This window comes from Podarcis erhardii (genome assembly GCF_964252035.2).
Source record: "Podarcis erhardii genome assembly, chromosome: 8".
Classification (NCBI taxonomy): Eukaryota; Metazoa; Chordata; class Lepidosauria; order Squamata; family Lacertidae; genus Podarcis; species Podarcis erhardii.
Window position 1 is genome coordinate 2,887,502 of NC_138499.1, and position 16,166 is coordinate 2,903,667.

Here is a 16,166-nt window from a genome sequence, read left to right on the forward strand (position 1 = left end):
GTGCACAGCTGGGAAGGAGGGAGCCTGCGGTGGCGTTATGACAATGAGATGATCAATAGGCCCCCAAGGGCACCTGGGACAATGACCTCTAACAAGGCTCTCTCTGCGTTTATGCTGATGCCTGCTGACGCGTTCAAGTCTCCGGCACAGCCGTAAAGGTGCTGTGTCCTTCGGCTTCTGCCACTGTGCGAGGGCCTCGCTGTGCCAGGATGACACCCTCTCGTCTCCTTGTGCTGTTCCACAGACTCTACAATGGTGTTAGCTACAGAGCAGCAGCTAGAGAAACAGGGAGCAGAGAAGGGGAGAGAAGGGGCAAAGCTAATTTCAGGGGGAGGAGAACTGTGTCCTGCGTGATAGGTTTTGCAAGGAAAGAGAGGAAGGAAGGAAAGAAGGAAGGAAGGAAGGAAGGAAGGAAGGAAGGAAGGAAGGAAGGAAGGAAGGAAGGAAGATGCATAATCTCCTTCCGAGGGTCTCAGCAGATACATCACTTGCATGCTATTGCACCATGCTGCATTGCAATCATATACCACCTTTCCCCCTCTCTAAAGTGACATGGACGGTTTTCTACCCCTCCTCATTTAATCCTCACAACAACCCAATGAGGTAGGTTAGGGTGAGAAGCAGCGATTGGCCGAAGTTCACACCTAGTGAGCTTCATGGCTGGCAGAGCGGGGATTTGAATTCCAGTCTCCCAGGTCAGAGTCCGACACTCTGCTGGCACTCCTAATAATAATATTTTTTATTTATACCCCGCTCAATTTAAATTGGGACCCAATTTAAAATACAGGTTAAAATGCAATTTAAAATGCAGCCTCATTTTAAAAGTAGCCGTTAAATCCAGACCATAAGGGGAGGGAAACATAAGGGTCAGACCGAGTCCAAACCAAAGGCCAGGTGGAAAGATGTCAAGTCCCGCAGGGCCCTGGTGTCTTGTGGCAGAGCGTTCCACCAAGTCGGGGCCAGTACTGAAAAGGCCCTGGCCCTAGTTGAGACCAATCTAACCTCCTTGAGGCTCGGGACCTCCAAAGTGTTGTCATTTGTGGACCTTCAGGTCCTTCGCGGGGCATACCAGAAAAGGCGGTCCCGTAGGTACGTGGGTCCTAGGCCGCATATGAGATGAGCTGAACAGCCAGGAAATTGGGGGGGGGGATTGGGGGGGGCTGCTTCTTCAAGAACGGAAGGCATCCTGTAATAGGTAAGAGGCTTGTAACCAGGAGAGAGGATGGCAGTTCTCAGGCCGCTGGGCCTTCTTACCTCAAAGTCTGCTTGGGCGCTGAGCATGCCCGCTGGAAGGAGGTGTCTGTGGCACTGGGCTGCCTGGCCAGGTGTTTTCTCTGTGGGTGCTGCAATTTGCACTGGGATCCCTTGGGGCAGACTCCATGCTTGGAGAAGTCCGGACACACCAGGGTGTGCTTCTTCTTGCACTGAAAAGCAAAGCAAAGAGCTGGTGTCAACTGTGCAGGCTGGCAAAGGAGCGAGAGGCTCTGGCATCTGAAGACATGCTCAGCTATCTGGCTGGCTGGGTAAACAAGCCGTCGACAGAGCACCTTTTTCATTAAATCTACTATACACTCTTGTTGGCAAGAGACATCACCTTGCCAACAAAGGTCCGTATAGTTAAAGCCATGGTTTTTCCCGTAGTGATGTGTGGAAGTGAGAGCTGGACCATCAAGAAGGCTGATCGCCAAAGAATGGATGCTTTTGAATTATGGTGCTGGAGGAGACTCTTGAGAGTCCCATGGACTGCAAGAAGATCAAACCTGTCCATTCTGAAGGAAATCAGACCTGAGTGCTCACTGGAAGGACAGATCCTGAAGCTGAGGCTCCAAGACTTTGGCCACCTCAGGAGAAGAGAAGACTCCCTGGAAAAGACCCTGATGTTGGGAAAGATGGAGGGCACAAGGAGAAGGGGACGACAGAGGACGAGATGGTTGGACAGTGTTCTCGAAGCTACCAGCATGAGTTTGACCAAACTGCAGGAGGCAGTGGAAGACAGGAGTGCCTGGCGTGCTCTGGTCCAGGGGGCCATGAAGAGTCGGACATGACTAAACGACTAAACAACAGGAAATGAAGTCGCAAACATGTGCAATGTGTGTGGCGGACACACAATTGAGGCTGCTTTAGTGTAAAATATCATGAGGCACTCAATTGCACACGTCAGAACAACCCACAAGGCAAGAACAGCTTCAGAAAACACGGTACGTCACAAAAATCTCTCTACTTACAGAAACAGGAAAATTAAAGGACGGGAGACAAAGGGAGGAGCATTTTGAAAGTTCATGGTTCCCCTTCACTAGTTATATTAAGCAAATATTTAATTTTATTTCTGTCAGTGTGTATTCACTACCAAAACAGCAAGGAAAGTTGTGATATAATGTTGATATTTCATAAATAGCTGCAAAAGGTAAAGGTAAAGGACCCCTAGATCGTGAAGTGCAGTCAAATTCGACTATGGGATGAGGCGCTCATCTTGCTTTCAGGCCGAGGGAGCCGGCGTTTGTCCACAGACAGCTTTCCGGGTCATGTGGCCAGCTTGACTAAACTGCTTCTGGTGCAACGGAACACAGTAACGGAAACGAGTGCACGAAAACGCCGTTTACCTTCCTACCATGACAGTACCTATTTATCTACTTGCACTGGTGTGCTTTCAAACTGCTAGGTTGGCAGGAGCTGGGACAGAGCAGCAGGAGGCCACTCCATCACAGGGATTCGAACCACTCACCTTCCGATCAGCAAGTCCAAGAGGCTCAGTGGTTTAGACCACAGCGCCACCACATCCCTATGCTCCACACTTTCCCTATGCTCTGCTTGTATAAACGCTTTCTTCTATCTGTCCTGAATCTTCCCACCTTTGGCGTCACTGGATGTGCAATGCTGAGTTGAAATGCCCAAGCACATATACAGACCTGAGCATGAGAGTGTGCATGAATTCAGGCGTGGAGTGGGCGCACCACCTGCCTTCGCGAAGTCACCTTAACTGGACAGCCGCCCGGCTAAGCGTTGGTCTAAACTGTATATGCAATCCATGACGGCGCTGCCGCCTTCTTTTTTCTTCTTTTTCAGGCTTGTATTTCATTCCGTGACCTGAGCTGACCGAACTGCTCCCACCCAAAATAGCTGCAGCCAGAACCTCTCTGAGCAGCTTCCCTCAACTGCTTTGCTCTGAGAAGGCTTGTCAATTGGGTGCCAACGGCCCCCTGGTCGTCATCAGGCAAAGACAAACGCCTTGACATTTCATTGCGACTGCGGGGACATCTGCCGTCTGCTCTGGTCTCTGAAGTGGAAGAAGTCTGGATTAGGGACCTAAGTCTGGTCTACTGGAGTAAGAAAGGCAAAGAGCCCAGTGGCAGAAACACTTCAACAAGTCTAACACGCCGGTTGCGGTGCAAGGATCTTTTGTGGTCAAGATGAAAGATGCACAGAGTGTGAGATTCACAGACGCTGTCGTAAGGGCCAAGCTTGTCTGCTGTGGCGCTTTTGTTCAGAGGCCAGTGGTTATTTACAGGGCCCCGCCGATTATTTATAGGGCAACCAATTGGTGCGGCGTTTTATAAAGAGAAGAAGTCAGGTCCCTGCCTCAAGGAGCTTACAGTCTAGCATTGGACCTTGCCATCAACTCTTACCCAAACCCGCTGAATTCTGGGATTCAAGTCAGCTAGGCATACTCCGTTGACTCTAGCTTAATCCTGACCTCTTTACCTTCCAATCTGAATTATAAAAGCCTGCTGGCAAGATCTTTTTAGGGCTTTTAATTGGCAAGAGGGTTCCTGAGATCGGTGGGAGCAGTTTCCTTCAACGTTTGTATGCTGAGCGCCATTCTGAATAAAGATGATAGACTTCAGTGTGACATTGTCCGTTTTGGGGCAAAGGTTTGGCTGCCTCTTGAGACACCGTTGCCAAACTTGGCATTGAGGTTCCCATGGTGGGGGTGCCAGGCTCTGGTGTTTGGATGCCAGGCCCCATTCGGAATCAAAAGATGGACAGCAAAGCATGACTTGGGCGTGACTCCACCCAGTTTTTGGCATGATAGATTGGAAGTCACAATGTACACCATCAATTGAAGGAATACAGTATTTTGGGTTCTATGCCACACTGCCTCAAATGCATCCCTTAAAATAGGTGCACTGGATATTGTAGTCCATATTAATTACTACAACAAATGCAGTTTCATTGGGTGGTTAAAAGGATTAAAATGAATTGCAAAGTCATAGTGTCTGTGGCATGGCACATAAACTTCCCCCAAAGAATACTGGCAACTTAGAGAACTACCGTATTTTCGCTCTATAAGACACACTTTTTTCCTCCTAAAAAGTAAGGGGAAATGTCTGTGCGTCTTATGGAGCGAATGTGTGGTCGATCGCTGGGTCCCTTTCCGGTCCCTTGCCCAGGCCTCCATTGTTGAATGTTCTGCAGACGGAGGCTGTTGGGTTCCCCAGCGACATGTGACTGGTTGATTAGATAATCTGGAAACTGTAGAAACGGCTCCCTTTCCTTTCCTAAAGAAGCTGCAGAACTGTGAGTTGAACCCCATAAAAACAGAATTTTTTCCCTTTGCAAAGTAAGCTCAACAACCTTGAGCTGATCCTCCAAAAAGGGGGCTTTCCCCCTTTGCAAAAGAAGCTGCACAACTGTGAGCTGATCCTCAAAAGAATGGGGTTTTCCCCCTTTCCTCCTCTAAAAACTAGGTGCGTCTTATGGAGCGAAAAATACGGTACAGTTTCCCAGCACCATCAACAAACACTGGTTTCTGTGATTCTTTGGGGGAACTAATGCGCTTTAAACGGGCAGTTTCTGTACAAGCAGCCCTCGTATGAAAAAGTGCTCTTTCCATTGATAGAAGTCCTACAGCTGTGGGCCATGCAACCTCTGCCCTTTTCAGTCACCCCCTCAGACACTGAAGTGTTAAGCCAAGCCCAAGCTCTGACCTTTACTGGATGGTTCAATTTAGCCAATATGCTTCAACAGGGACAGACAGAGAGAGAAGCTTTGGGTGCTCTCAGCCGGCTGCTATTTTGGAGTGAGATTCAGACGCACACTGGCGAATTCAGGTAACACAATTACAGCTGGTCTTGTGCAACAAACCCCCCCCCCCAAAAAAGATCAGACTTTTTGCTATAAGAAAAGAGACAGAAAAATGCATGGGAGGGATAACACTTTCTTTGATGCAATGTCGTCTAACCTCCCTGCAAATAAAATCAGAATAAATGCTGATTAAATAGAAGTTATTGGGTTCAATCGTCAGCAGGTAGGATTGGGAGACTCCTGTCCGACATCCGGAGAGAGTTGTTGCAAGTCATAGAATCATAGAGTTGGAAGAGACCACAAGGGCCATCGAGTCCAACCCCCTGCCAAGCAGGAAACACCATCAGAGCACTCCTGACATATGGTTGTCAAGCCTCTGCTTAAAGACCTCCAAAGGAGGAGACTCCACCACACTCCTTGGCAGCAAATTCCACTGTCAAACAGCTCTTACTGTCAGGAAGTTCTTCCTAATGTTTAGGTGGAATCTTCTTTCTTGTAGTTTGGAACCATTGCTCCGTGTCCGCTTCTCTGGAACAGCAGAAAACAACCTTTCTCCCTCCTCTATGTGACATCCTTTTATATATTTGAACATGGCTATCATATCACCCCTTAACCTCCTCTTCTCCAAGCTAAACATGCCCAGCTCCCTTAGCCGTTCCTCATAAGGCATCGTTTCCAGGCCTTTGACCATTTTGGTTGCCCTCCTCTGGACACGTTCCAGTTTGTAAGTGTCCTTCTTGAACTGTGGTGCCCAGAACTAGACACAGTACTCCAGGTGAGTCAGAGGAGACAGTACTGAGACGGACAGAACAATGGTCGGATTCTGCGTAAGCCCAATCTCCCTTCAAACAAATCAGGGTGAAAATTCAATAAACAGGCTGACTGAAAGCGTCCTTTGGGAACGGGGACAGAGAAGAGCTTTGAGTCTGAGCAACCTTGAGGCACCTACAGAGGCCACTCAAAATCCAGAACGCAGGGTGAAGTTGGATGCGAGAGAGAAGAGACTGAAACAGAAGATGGGGAGAGGTTCCCAAGAAACTAACATAAGAAAGGGCATCTGAAGAGGTTTTGATGAAAGAGGCCACCATCTAAGGCCAGCTGATGGGCACCATGAAGCCAAAATGATCAAGGCATCTGGAAACCAAGCCTTATGAGGAACGTTTGAAGGAGTCAGGTAACCTGGAGACTCCCTTGCTGAGGGGCTGAGGGTCCCATTCCTGCCTCTCTCTACCTGGTCCAGGGCAGGGCCTGACTGGCCTCATAAGGGTTGCAGCTGCTGAACAAGGAGGACTGGAGTATTTTGGGGGAAGTTTCGTTGGGAGTTTTTGCTAGGAGCTTTTGCTGTTGTTCAGAAGACATATGAAGGCAGCCCTGTTTAGGGAAGCTTTTAATGTTTTATAGACTATTGTATTTTAATATTCTGTTGAAAGCCGCCCAGAGTGGTTGGGGAAACCCAGCCAGATGGGCAGGGTATAAATAATAAAATTAAACATATTATTAAGTGATATATTATTATTATTATTGTTACTGATATTAACTGCTATTACTGATGCGAACTTTTTGTATCTTTATTTTTATGTGGAAATTGTTTAGTTTGGTTATTTAGTTTTCAATGTGTTTTAGTTATTTTTATGACTACTTTGCTATGTTTGTAATTATGTGAATCTTTTCCTATTGTAAGCTGCCTTGAGCATTGTTTTAACTGTGGAAAGGTGGAATACAAATAAAATGATGATGATGATAAGAGATATGGTAAAGGACCCCTGACCATTAGGTCCAGTGGTTTCCAACTCTGGGGTTGCGGCGCTCATCTTGCTTTACTGGCCAAGGGAGCCGGCGTACAGCCTCCGGGTCATGTGGCCAGCATGACTGAGCCGCTTCTGGAGAACCAGAGCAGCACACGGAAGCGCTGTTTACCTTCCCGATGGAGCGGTACCTATTTATCTACCTGCACTTTGACATGCTTTCGAACTGCTAGCTTGGCAGGAGCAGAGACCCAGCAAAGGGAGCTCACCCTGTTGCGGGGATTTGAACCACCGACCTTCTGATTGGCAAGTCCTAGGCTCTGTGGTTTAACCCACAGCGCCACCCGCGTCCCTAAGAGATATGGTAGCCATCCTCAAATATCTGAATACACGGAGGATGGAGCAAGTTTGTTTTCTGCTGCTCCGGAGAGCAGGACTCGAACCAATGTCTTCAAATGGCAAGAAAATATAAAATAGGAAGGACTTTCCAATGGCAAGAGCTATTCAGCAGGAGAATGGATGACCTTGGGAGGTGGCGGGCTCTCCTTCATTGTGTGAGATTTTGACCACCTTCGGCCCATCTGAAGCTGATCCAGGCTCGTCTTATCTTGAGCCCAAGCAGAGCGTCGTCACACAGCAGAAGGATAAGCAGTATGTGCTACATTCTTAACTTTATTTACACTTCTATGCTGAGAGAATCCAAACATGCATCTTGCCTCTGTGAGAGCAGAGAAACAACTCCTCTCGGAAACAAAGAACACCGAGAGAAACAGTGAAAAACAGGAAACCAGTGAACGGCACATCCAGTCTCCCATTCCCGTGGGAATCCAACAGTAACTCTGACTGTGGAATGCAAAACAATGCCTTGTGACTGCAGTCAACACATTGGAGGTTCTGAAACTAAAGCTGGGTGGCCACCTGTCACAGCTTCTGCAGCTGAGATTCCTGCATTGCAGGGGTTGGACTGGATGACCTGCAGGGGTCCCGCCTGACTACAATTCTATGATTCCATGAAAGTCACACACACAGCCATGGAAGCCCCATCCATTTCCCTTCCTCTTCCATAGCCATCTCTTTCTCTCTCTCTCTTTCTCTGCACAGAGCTACCTTCTGACATTGCGCCCACCCTAACTCTCCCTATCATCTGCAGCAGGTGAGGCTGTGCAACGGCTGGATGTGCCTGGGAGTTCTAGCGCAGAGCATCTGGAGGTCACTGGGTTGAGGAAAGATGCTGCAAGCAGTATTGTGGTTAAGAACATAGAAAGAACTTGTCAACGGCCCATCGAGTCCAGCATCCTGTTCTCACAGTGGCCAACCAAATGCCTGCAAGGAGAAACCCGCAAGCAGGAGGTTAAGGGGTGATATGATAGCCATGTTCAAATATATAAAAGGATGTCACATAGAGGAGGGAGAAAGGTTGTTTTCTGCTGCTCCAGAGAAGCGGACACGGAGCAATGGTTCCAAACTACAAGAAAGAAGATTCCACCTAAACATTAGGAAGAACTTCCTGACAGTAAGAGCTGTTCGACAGTGGAATTTGCTGCCCAGGAGTGTGGTGGAGTCTCCTTCTTTGGAGGTCTTTAAGCAGAGGCTTGACAACCATATGTCAGGAGTGCTCTGATGGTGTTTCCTGCTTGGCAGGGGGTTGGACTCGATGGCCCTTGTGGTCTCTTCCAACTCTATGATTCTATGATTCGAGCACAAAAAGCATTCTCCCCTCCTGTGTTCTTCCATCAGCTGCTGCTCAGAACCATTGCTGCCTCCAGCTTTTCAAGCAGAATACAGCCATCACAGCTACTTTTGTTTTCTGTTTGTTTGCAACCAGTACGTTTCCAAGCACAATTCAAAGTGTTGGTGCTGACCTTTAAAGCCCTAAATGGCCTCAGTCCAGTATATCAGAAGGAGCGTCTCCACCCCTATCATTCTGCCAGGACACTGAGGTCCAGCTCGGAGGGCCTTCTGACGGTTCCCTCACTGCGAGAAGCCAAGTTACAGGGAACCAGGCAGAGGGCCTTCTCGGTGGTGGCGCCTGCCCTGTGGAACGCCCTCCCAGCAGATGTCAAGGCAATAAACAACTATTTTACTTTTAAAAGACATCTGATGGCAGCCCTGTTTAGGGAAGCTTTTAATGTCTGACGCTGTATTGTTTTTAATATTCAGTTGGAAGCCGCCCAGAGTGGGTGGGAAACCCAGCCAGATGGGCGGGGTATTTTATTTTTTATTATTATTATTATTATTATTATTATTATTATTATTATTATTATTATTATTATTGCATTGTGCACACATATAGAGATTTCAAATGCATTTCAAGGATCTAAATAATTCTATTGCAGCGAGATGCTTTTATAAACGCAACACTCCCCACCCAAGAAGTGAGGGCTTTTCTCCCCAAGTGCTACACAGAGTACGTCCAAGTGAGTACGTCAGGCCAGAGCTAAAAATACTCCCATCCCCAAAGGACAGGGCCAAATCCTGCTGGGGCATCTCAATGGTGCTCATCCTCTTTTCCGGTCCCATTCTCTTCAAATCACAGAAAGTGCCTTTGTCCCATTTGAGATATCTTTCTGCCTCCTCTAACACCTCAGATCTTCTCTTCCAAACACACAGACCCAGTCAAATCCTAGCACTCTCTGGCCCCCACCCCCTAAAAGATACTCCCCAGCCAATAATTGCATTAGTCTCTGTTTACCAGCTTCTTTTCAAGTCTCTACATCTATAAAGAAAACAAACCGTGTGTGTGTGTGTGTGTGTGTGTGTGTGTGTGTAATTAATTCCAAGGCTGTGTCCTATTCTCAAGTTTCTAATGACTTTTCCACACTGCTCTGAGCTTGGCTGAGCCTCCGCCTATGACGACATCTTTTTTGGCCTCCCTCCCCCCCAGAGCAACAGCCTCCTATTTCTGGGGAGAGGATGTCCATTAGGATGGACCTGGGTCACGGGAAAGGCAAAGGGGATTGCAGCACAGCTCAGCATCCTCCGAGGCAAGGGGCGCTTCTTTGGCGTGGGAGCTGAGGGTCGCTGGTGCCCCGGAGAGGGGGCGCGCACAAAGATCTGCCCCTCCGCGCCCGGTTTTCTGTCCAGTTGCACGGGGGAAAGAGCTATGCGCTTATGTTCCGTCCCGGCTGGCTCCGTTAACACCCAACAAAACACGAGGATTCGGTTACTCCTGCACATGTCATCCGAGGTGAAGAGGAGGGCTTAGCGTTGTAAGGGAGCGACCTCATTCCTTGGGTCACCCGATCCGGCCCACCTGTTGGTGCTGCTAATTTTACCGCCCCCAGCAGGACCGCGGCCAGCTAGCAGGTTGCACCATAAAAAGAAAAAAAATAGGGAATCGGGGAGGGTAGAGAGGAGAAGAAGATCCATCAGGAAGTGCAGGGCAGGGGGCAGAAAGAAGGGTTGAGATGTAGAGAGTTGAGCCGTCAGGACGGTGGTGGGTGAGAAGGACGGAAGATGAGCCCAGATGCTGGGAAAGGCCAAAGGACCTCATCCTGACCAGCATTCTGTCCTCATGGTGATGATCATAGAATTGCAGAGTTGGAAGGAAACACAAAGGTGATGCTGGCAATTTTTGTGTATATCCTGCCTTCATCCCAGGCTGGGGCTCAAGGTGGCTTACGCACATCAAAACAGCATAGATAATAGGCCAGAAATATTTTTATTAAGCATTTTGCCAAAAGAAATAGGGAAATCGAAAAGAACATTGTTCATGTACGGAATAACGGCGGCCAGAATTTTAGTAGCAAGAAATTGGAAAAACACAACAGTACCCAACACAGAAGACTGGCAAATCCTAACGGTAGAATATCTGCAGCTAGCGAAAGCAAAAGGAAGAGTAAGAGGTCAACCAAAACAAAAAGTCTATAAGGATTGGGGACTCTTTAAAGAATATTTATAAAATTATGGAATAAAAGGAAACATCTTGGCAGAATTAGACTGATTGTATAAATTTAAGTTCGTAGGGAGGTAAAAAGAAACTATATAAGAAATATGTAACTGTGCGGTATAAAGTAATGGATAGATAAAGTACAGTGAGATTAATTGGAAGTCAGTTTTAAATTTCTTCTCTATAAGTTTTACAATTTTGTTCAGTATCAGGAGTATATATGATGATAATTATATTAATCTTCTTGTATCTTATAGTGTGGTGGTTTGTTTGATTTTTCTGTTATTTGTGTGTTTGATTGTATGTTTGTTTACTTGTATGTACGTCTGTTTTCTCATAAATGTATTTATTTTAAATTAATAAAGATATATTTTAAAAAACCAGCATAGATAAAACGCAAAAGACAATTGTTAAAAAGTAATTATGCTTTACTAGAATTAAAATAATATAAACAAGCAAATCTATTAGAATGCAGGCAGCGAAAACAGAACAGCACTATTTAAATCTATTAAACAAACATGTCAGTTCCCAAAGGCCTGTTGGAACAAAAAAGAACTTCACCTGCCATCGGAAGGACAACAAGGAAGGAGCCAGGCTGGCTTCTCTAGGGAGGGAGTTCCAACGTTTCCTGGGGGCAGCCACCAAGAAGGCCCTATGGGAGGCCTACAATGCCGATGGTGTCATGATCTGGGAAGTGACTGCAGATTGCACAAGATCTTAAGAGGACTGATCTCTAGAGATCCTCCGAGGGCTGTTTCCTGCCCTACATGGATGTATAGCAATTCCAGGTGCATTGCAAAGGTTGCTAACTTCAGAAATGGCCAGGAGCTTCGTTTAGTGGGGTTTGTAGCAAAAGCAGAAAATGTCACCATGTTTATATGATCCGAAGCAAAACCAGAAGCTGTCTTTGGCGGCAATGCCCTTGGGTTTCACTATCCTGGTCTTAGGCCTATCAAGAAATATCTAAAATAATTAAATCCCCTGTTTAGGCTTCCCCACAACAGTGATTCCTGAATATGTGGATGGTCAGCATGAAAGACTTTCTATGGAAGCCGCCCAGAGTGGCTGGGGAGGCCCAGCCAGATGGGCGGGGTATAAATAATAAATTATTATTATTATTATTATTATTATTATTATTATTATTATTATTATTATTATTATTTCATTGTAAAGAGCTCTGGCTTCCAGAGCACTTTTGTGTTACCTGCTGGGATTTTATTTCCTATGCTTTGGCCTGGAAATGGAACAACTGACTGGTTCAAAATTGGAAAAGGAGTATGACAAGACTGTATATTGTCTCCCTCATTATTTAGCTTATTTGCAGAATTCATCATGCAAAAGGCTGGGCTGGATGACTCCCAAGCCGGAATAAAGATTGCCATATCAACAACCTCAGATATGCAGATGACACAACCTTGATGGCAGAAAGTGAGGAGGAATTAAAGAACCTTTTAATGAGGGTGAAAGAGGAGAGCGCAAAATATGGTCTGAAGCTCAACATCAAAAAAACGAAGATCATGGCCACTGGTCCCATCACCTCCTGGCAAATAGAAGGGGAAGAAATAGAGGCAGTGAGAGATTTTACTTTCTTGGGCTCCATGATCACTGCAGATGGTGACAGCAGCCATGAAATTAAAAGACGCCTGCTTCTTGAGAGAAAAGCAATGACAAACCTAGACATCATCTTAAAAAGCAGAGAATCACCTTGCCAACAAAGGTCTGTATAGTTAAAGCTATGGTTTTCCCAGTAGTGATGTATGGAAGTGAGAGCTGGACCATAAAGAAGGCTGATCGCCGAAGAATTGGTGCTTTTGAATTCTGGTGCTGGAAGAGACTCTTGAGAGTCCCATGGACTGCAAGAAGATCAAACCTCTCCATTCTGAAGGAAATCAGCCCTGAGTGCTCACTGGAAGGACAGATCCTGAAGCTGAGGCTCCAAGACTTTGGCCACCTCATGAGAAGAGAAGACTCTCTGGAAAAGACCCTGATGTTGGGAAAGATGGAGGGCACAAGGAGAAGGGGACGGCAGAGGACGAGATGGTGGGACAGTGTTCTCGAAGCTACCAGCATGAGTTTGACGAAACTGCGGGAGGCAGTGGAAGACAAGAGTGCCTGGCATGCTCTGGTCCAGGGGGTCACGAAGAGTCAGACAAGACTAAATGACTAAACAACAACAACAACAACAAATGCTTTGGACATAGATGCTCAACGCCAGCTTGGGAAATATGGATGTCTTGATTTATATTGGTACGTCACCATTTATTTCTCTTACCATTTGTTGTTTGTTTGCTTTGTATACGTTATAGTGTTAAGACCCAGTGACTGCACTTTGGGGTTATTAGTCATGGTTAAAAAAAATGTCCCTTCCCCCCTTTTCAATCACCCTGTGGCCTTGACCCCCCCCCACTTTTCCATATCTACTGATGGATACTCATGCCATGCACCGAAATGTCCAGTTTTGCCAAAAGCCGTTTCAAACTCAAAGCTCAATCTCTGCTGCAAACAGCTCCAGGTCTGAGAGAAGTTTCTGCCAGGTGACCTCTGCAGAAGAGCCTCTGAGTCGCAGAATTAGCTCTCTGGATGGAGGTCAGGGTGTTTGAGTGCCACTCTTTTCCGGGAAGTCCCTAATGCCGGGCGCCTTTTGGGAAGCCATCGACAGGGCTGGAGGGAAGGCTTTCCCAAGGCAGTTTGGAACTGACAGCTAGTAAACAGCCTCTCTGATGGCTTTCCCCCCACTTCTTCCACAGATGGAAGAAGCTTTCGGAATTCCTGCTTCCTGCCATTAAAACCTGGAAGGCAACACAGCCTAAGCATCTTTGACTCAGAGGAAGGAGAATGGGCAAATTTATCTGGTCCACGGAGCAATGGCACGGAAGGGTCCTTCCAAACTCCATTTACAAAGCAACGGTGGTGTATGTGTCAAACTAGTTTTCCTGCTTTTCGCTTATATTCTAATATTGGAGAGCAATGCTGACGGTCAGCGGCGGAGCCTAAAATAGCAGTTACAAGCAGGGTTGACTACTCGGTTTGTCTGGAGCAAGACAAAACATGAGTTCGGATTCAGACGTGGTTTAGCCTCAGGAAGCAGCAGCAGAGAGAGGATGTTGCAGCTGCCATCTCCAGTCCAGGAAGCCACACATTTCCTAGATCCTAGTTCAGGCAAAGTCTGAACGCACAGAAAAGCTCAAGATACACGTTGATATACGCACACGTAGTTGTTATCCCTGAGAAACGTAGAAAATAACAGGATATATTTATCCGAAAGTCTTCAAACTCACACAACCCTTTAAAAATTAGCTGATGAAGGTGAATACATCAAAACAGGGCCCTGTCCTGGCTTCTGATCCACAAATGACTTCTGACTTCTGCTCTATGATTGAAACTGAGTCTCCGTCTGCAAGCTGATAAATTATAAGGATCAACATTATTGTCGAGAGAAAAAGAGAAAATCTTTATAACGAATTATTGTGTTATACATATCTTTATGTGTTTGAGTTTGTAATCTCTGTTAGAGTTTGTAATCTCTACTTGAGTTTGTAATTATTGACAGAATACACACTTTTGAATGGATTAGTTTTTGTTACTATTGACTATTGACTTGTGAGGAGGGACCACTCCCACTGCTGAAACTTAGGTTGGCCTGAGTTCTTGGTGTGCTTTTTTTCTTGGTATATTTAATAACAAGAACTCCAAATTATGTAACGTTCAAGTCATGGTTTGGCCTGGTGCTATGTGCCCAGTGGCCTAGTGACTGAAGGCGACTTCACAGAGGGTGATTTCATGCATGTTTTAAAAACGCAGTTTTACATATACATCAAATGGAGCTTTTAAATGCTGCCTCCAGCCGAGCCTTTTATGCTGTTTGCTCCTTGCAGCAGAGGCTGCATCTGGCGGCCTTGCCCTCCCGATTCTGCTGATGCCTCCACATATTTATAGGGCACGGCGTCCTCGTTCTATTCTTTAACGGAGGAAGAGACCCGAGAGCCGCCTGCCCAAGCGTCAACTTACAGCTATCGATCTGCAGCGGCTTTTCCTGCAGCGTATTTGCTTTGCAACCCTGACGGTGAAACTCCTGGGGGGAAACGATGCTTGACGGCGACCGAATCTCAGGCCCCGACAAGGCCTAAAAGAGGAGCCGCCGTGGCCTCTGAGAGAAATCCACAAAAGCGGGGCTGCCCCATATCGTAAATAATTCCACAAGGCCGGTGGCAGGATCCCCCTTGATCATGTGACCCCAGCCGCAAAATTCCGTGGTGTAATAAACAAAATCTGCCCTTATTCCCTTATGGGGGACACAAGAGCCCTTATAGAGTCCATTGTAGGTTCTCCATCGGTAGGAGAAAATAACAGAGGCCAACCAGAGAACATTGAGAAGCAAAGCAGCTAGTAAGCCTGATCTTTATGAACTGTTGCAACAGGGTGCTCCCCTCACACACAGAAAAGGAGGAGGACCCCAAACAATGGTGTGCCCACCCTTATATAGACATTTTAAATTCCCTACCCTGGAGTTCCAGATCACACCCAGAAACATCATACATACATCACAGAAGGTGTGTAACCCAAGACCACCCCTCACAAACATCATACCTACATCACAGAAAAGGCGGTCTACAACACAAATCTGAGTGCGTTGTTTATCTCCTGTCTGGCAAGTTACCTGATTGCATTATCTGGGTTTTGGCCACTCTTGTTATTATAACTACTTAATTACTGAATCATACATACATCACAGAAGGGGTGTAGCCCAAGACCACCCCCCCAGATACATCACACCTACATCACAGAAAAGGCAGTCTACAACACAAATTTGAATGTTGTTGTTTTTCCTGTCTGCCAGGTTATCTGATAATGCCTTATCTGATTGCCTTTCCTGATAGTCTGACCATTCCTTTGAAATGGTGATTACCCACTTCCTGAGACAATGGGAAGGTTCCCTCACCCCCTCCCTCCTTGAGGAGAAAACATTTGGTCAGTTTGGGAGTCAAAATGGTTTCAGGACAGTCTTCCTGTGCTGCTCCAGACATGTGGTCCACATATCTATGTACGTGCTTGGTTGGTACACTGATGAACAATATATATATATATATGACCTTTTTTTTTATTTCAGTGGAATCACAGAATCATGGAAATGTAGAGTTGGAAGGGACCCCCAAAGGCCATCTAGTCCAACCCCCTGCAATGCAGGAATAACAGCTGAAGAATCCCTGGCAGATGGATGCCCAACCTCTGTTCGAAAATCCTCAGTGAAGAAATCTGCAGTGGTCCCCCGCTTGTGGAATGCTCTCCCCAGGGAGGCTCGCCTGCCGCTTTCCTGATGTATCTTTAGGCGCTAGGCAAAAACGTTCCTCTGCAAACCAAGCAGTTGCCCGATTAAACAATCTATGGCCTTGTGATTGTGGGAGGGTAAATAAAGAAAACAATGCCCGGCCTGAAGAATTTGGAGCAAATGATTCAGCAGAGGAAACACAGCCCAGAATAACTAAGGAGATAGTACAAGAATACTTGGCTAG

At 46.5% G+C, this 16,166-nt stretch overlaps 1 protein-coding gene across 1 annotated transcript in view; it reads right to left on the reverse strand.

Annotated features, from left to right (window-relative positions):
• ZC3H3 (zinc finger CCCH-type containing 3) overlaps positions 1–16,166 on the reverse strand; it is a 264,865-nt gene that overhangs the window by 32,173 nt on the left and 216,526 nt on the right. The window contains exon 10 of the mRNA XM_081874112.1: positions 1,255–1,424. Within this exon, the coding sequence (XP_081730238.1) occupies positions 1,255–1,424 (170 nt within the window). The remainder of the gene's footprint in view (positions 1–1,254; positions 1,425–16,166) is intronic.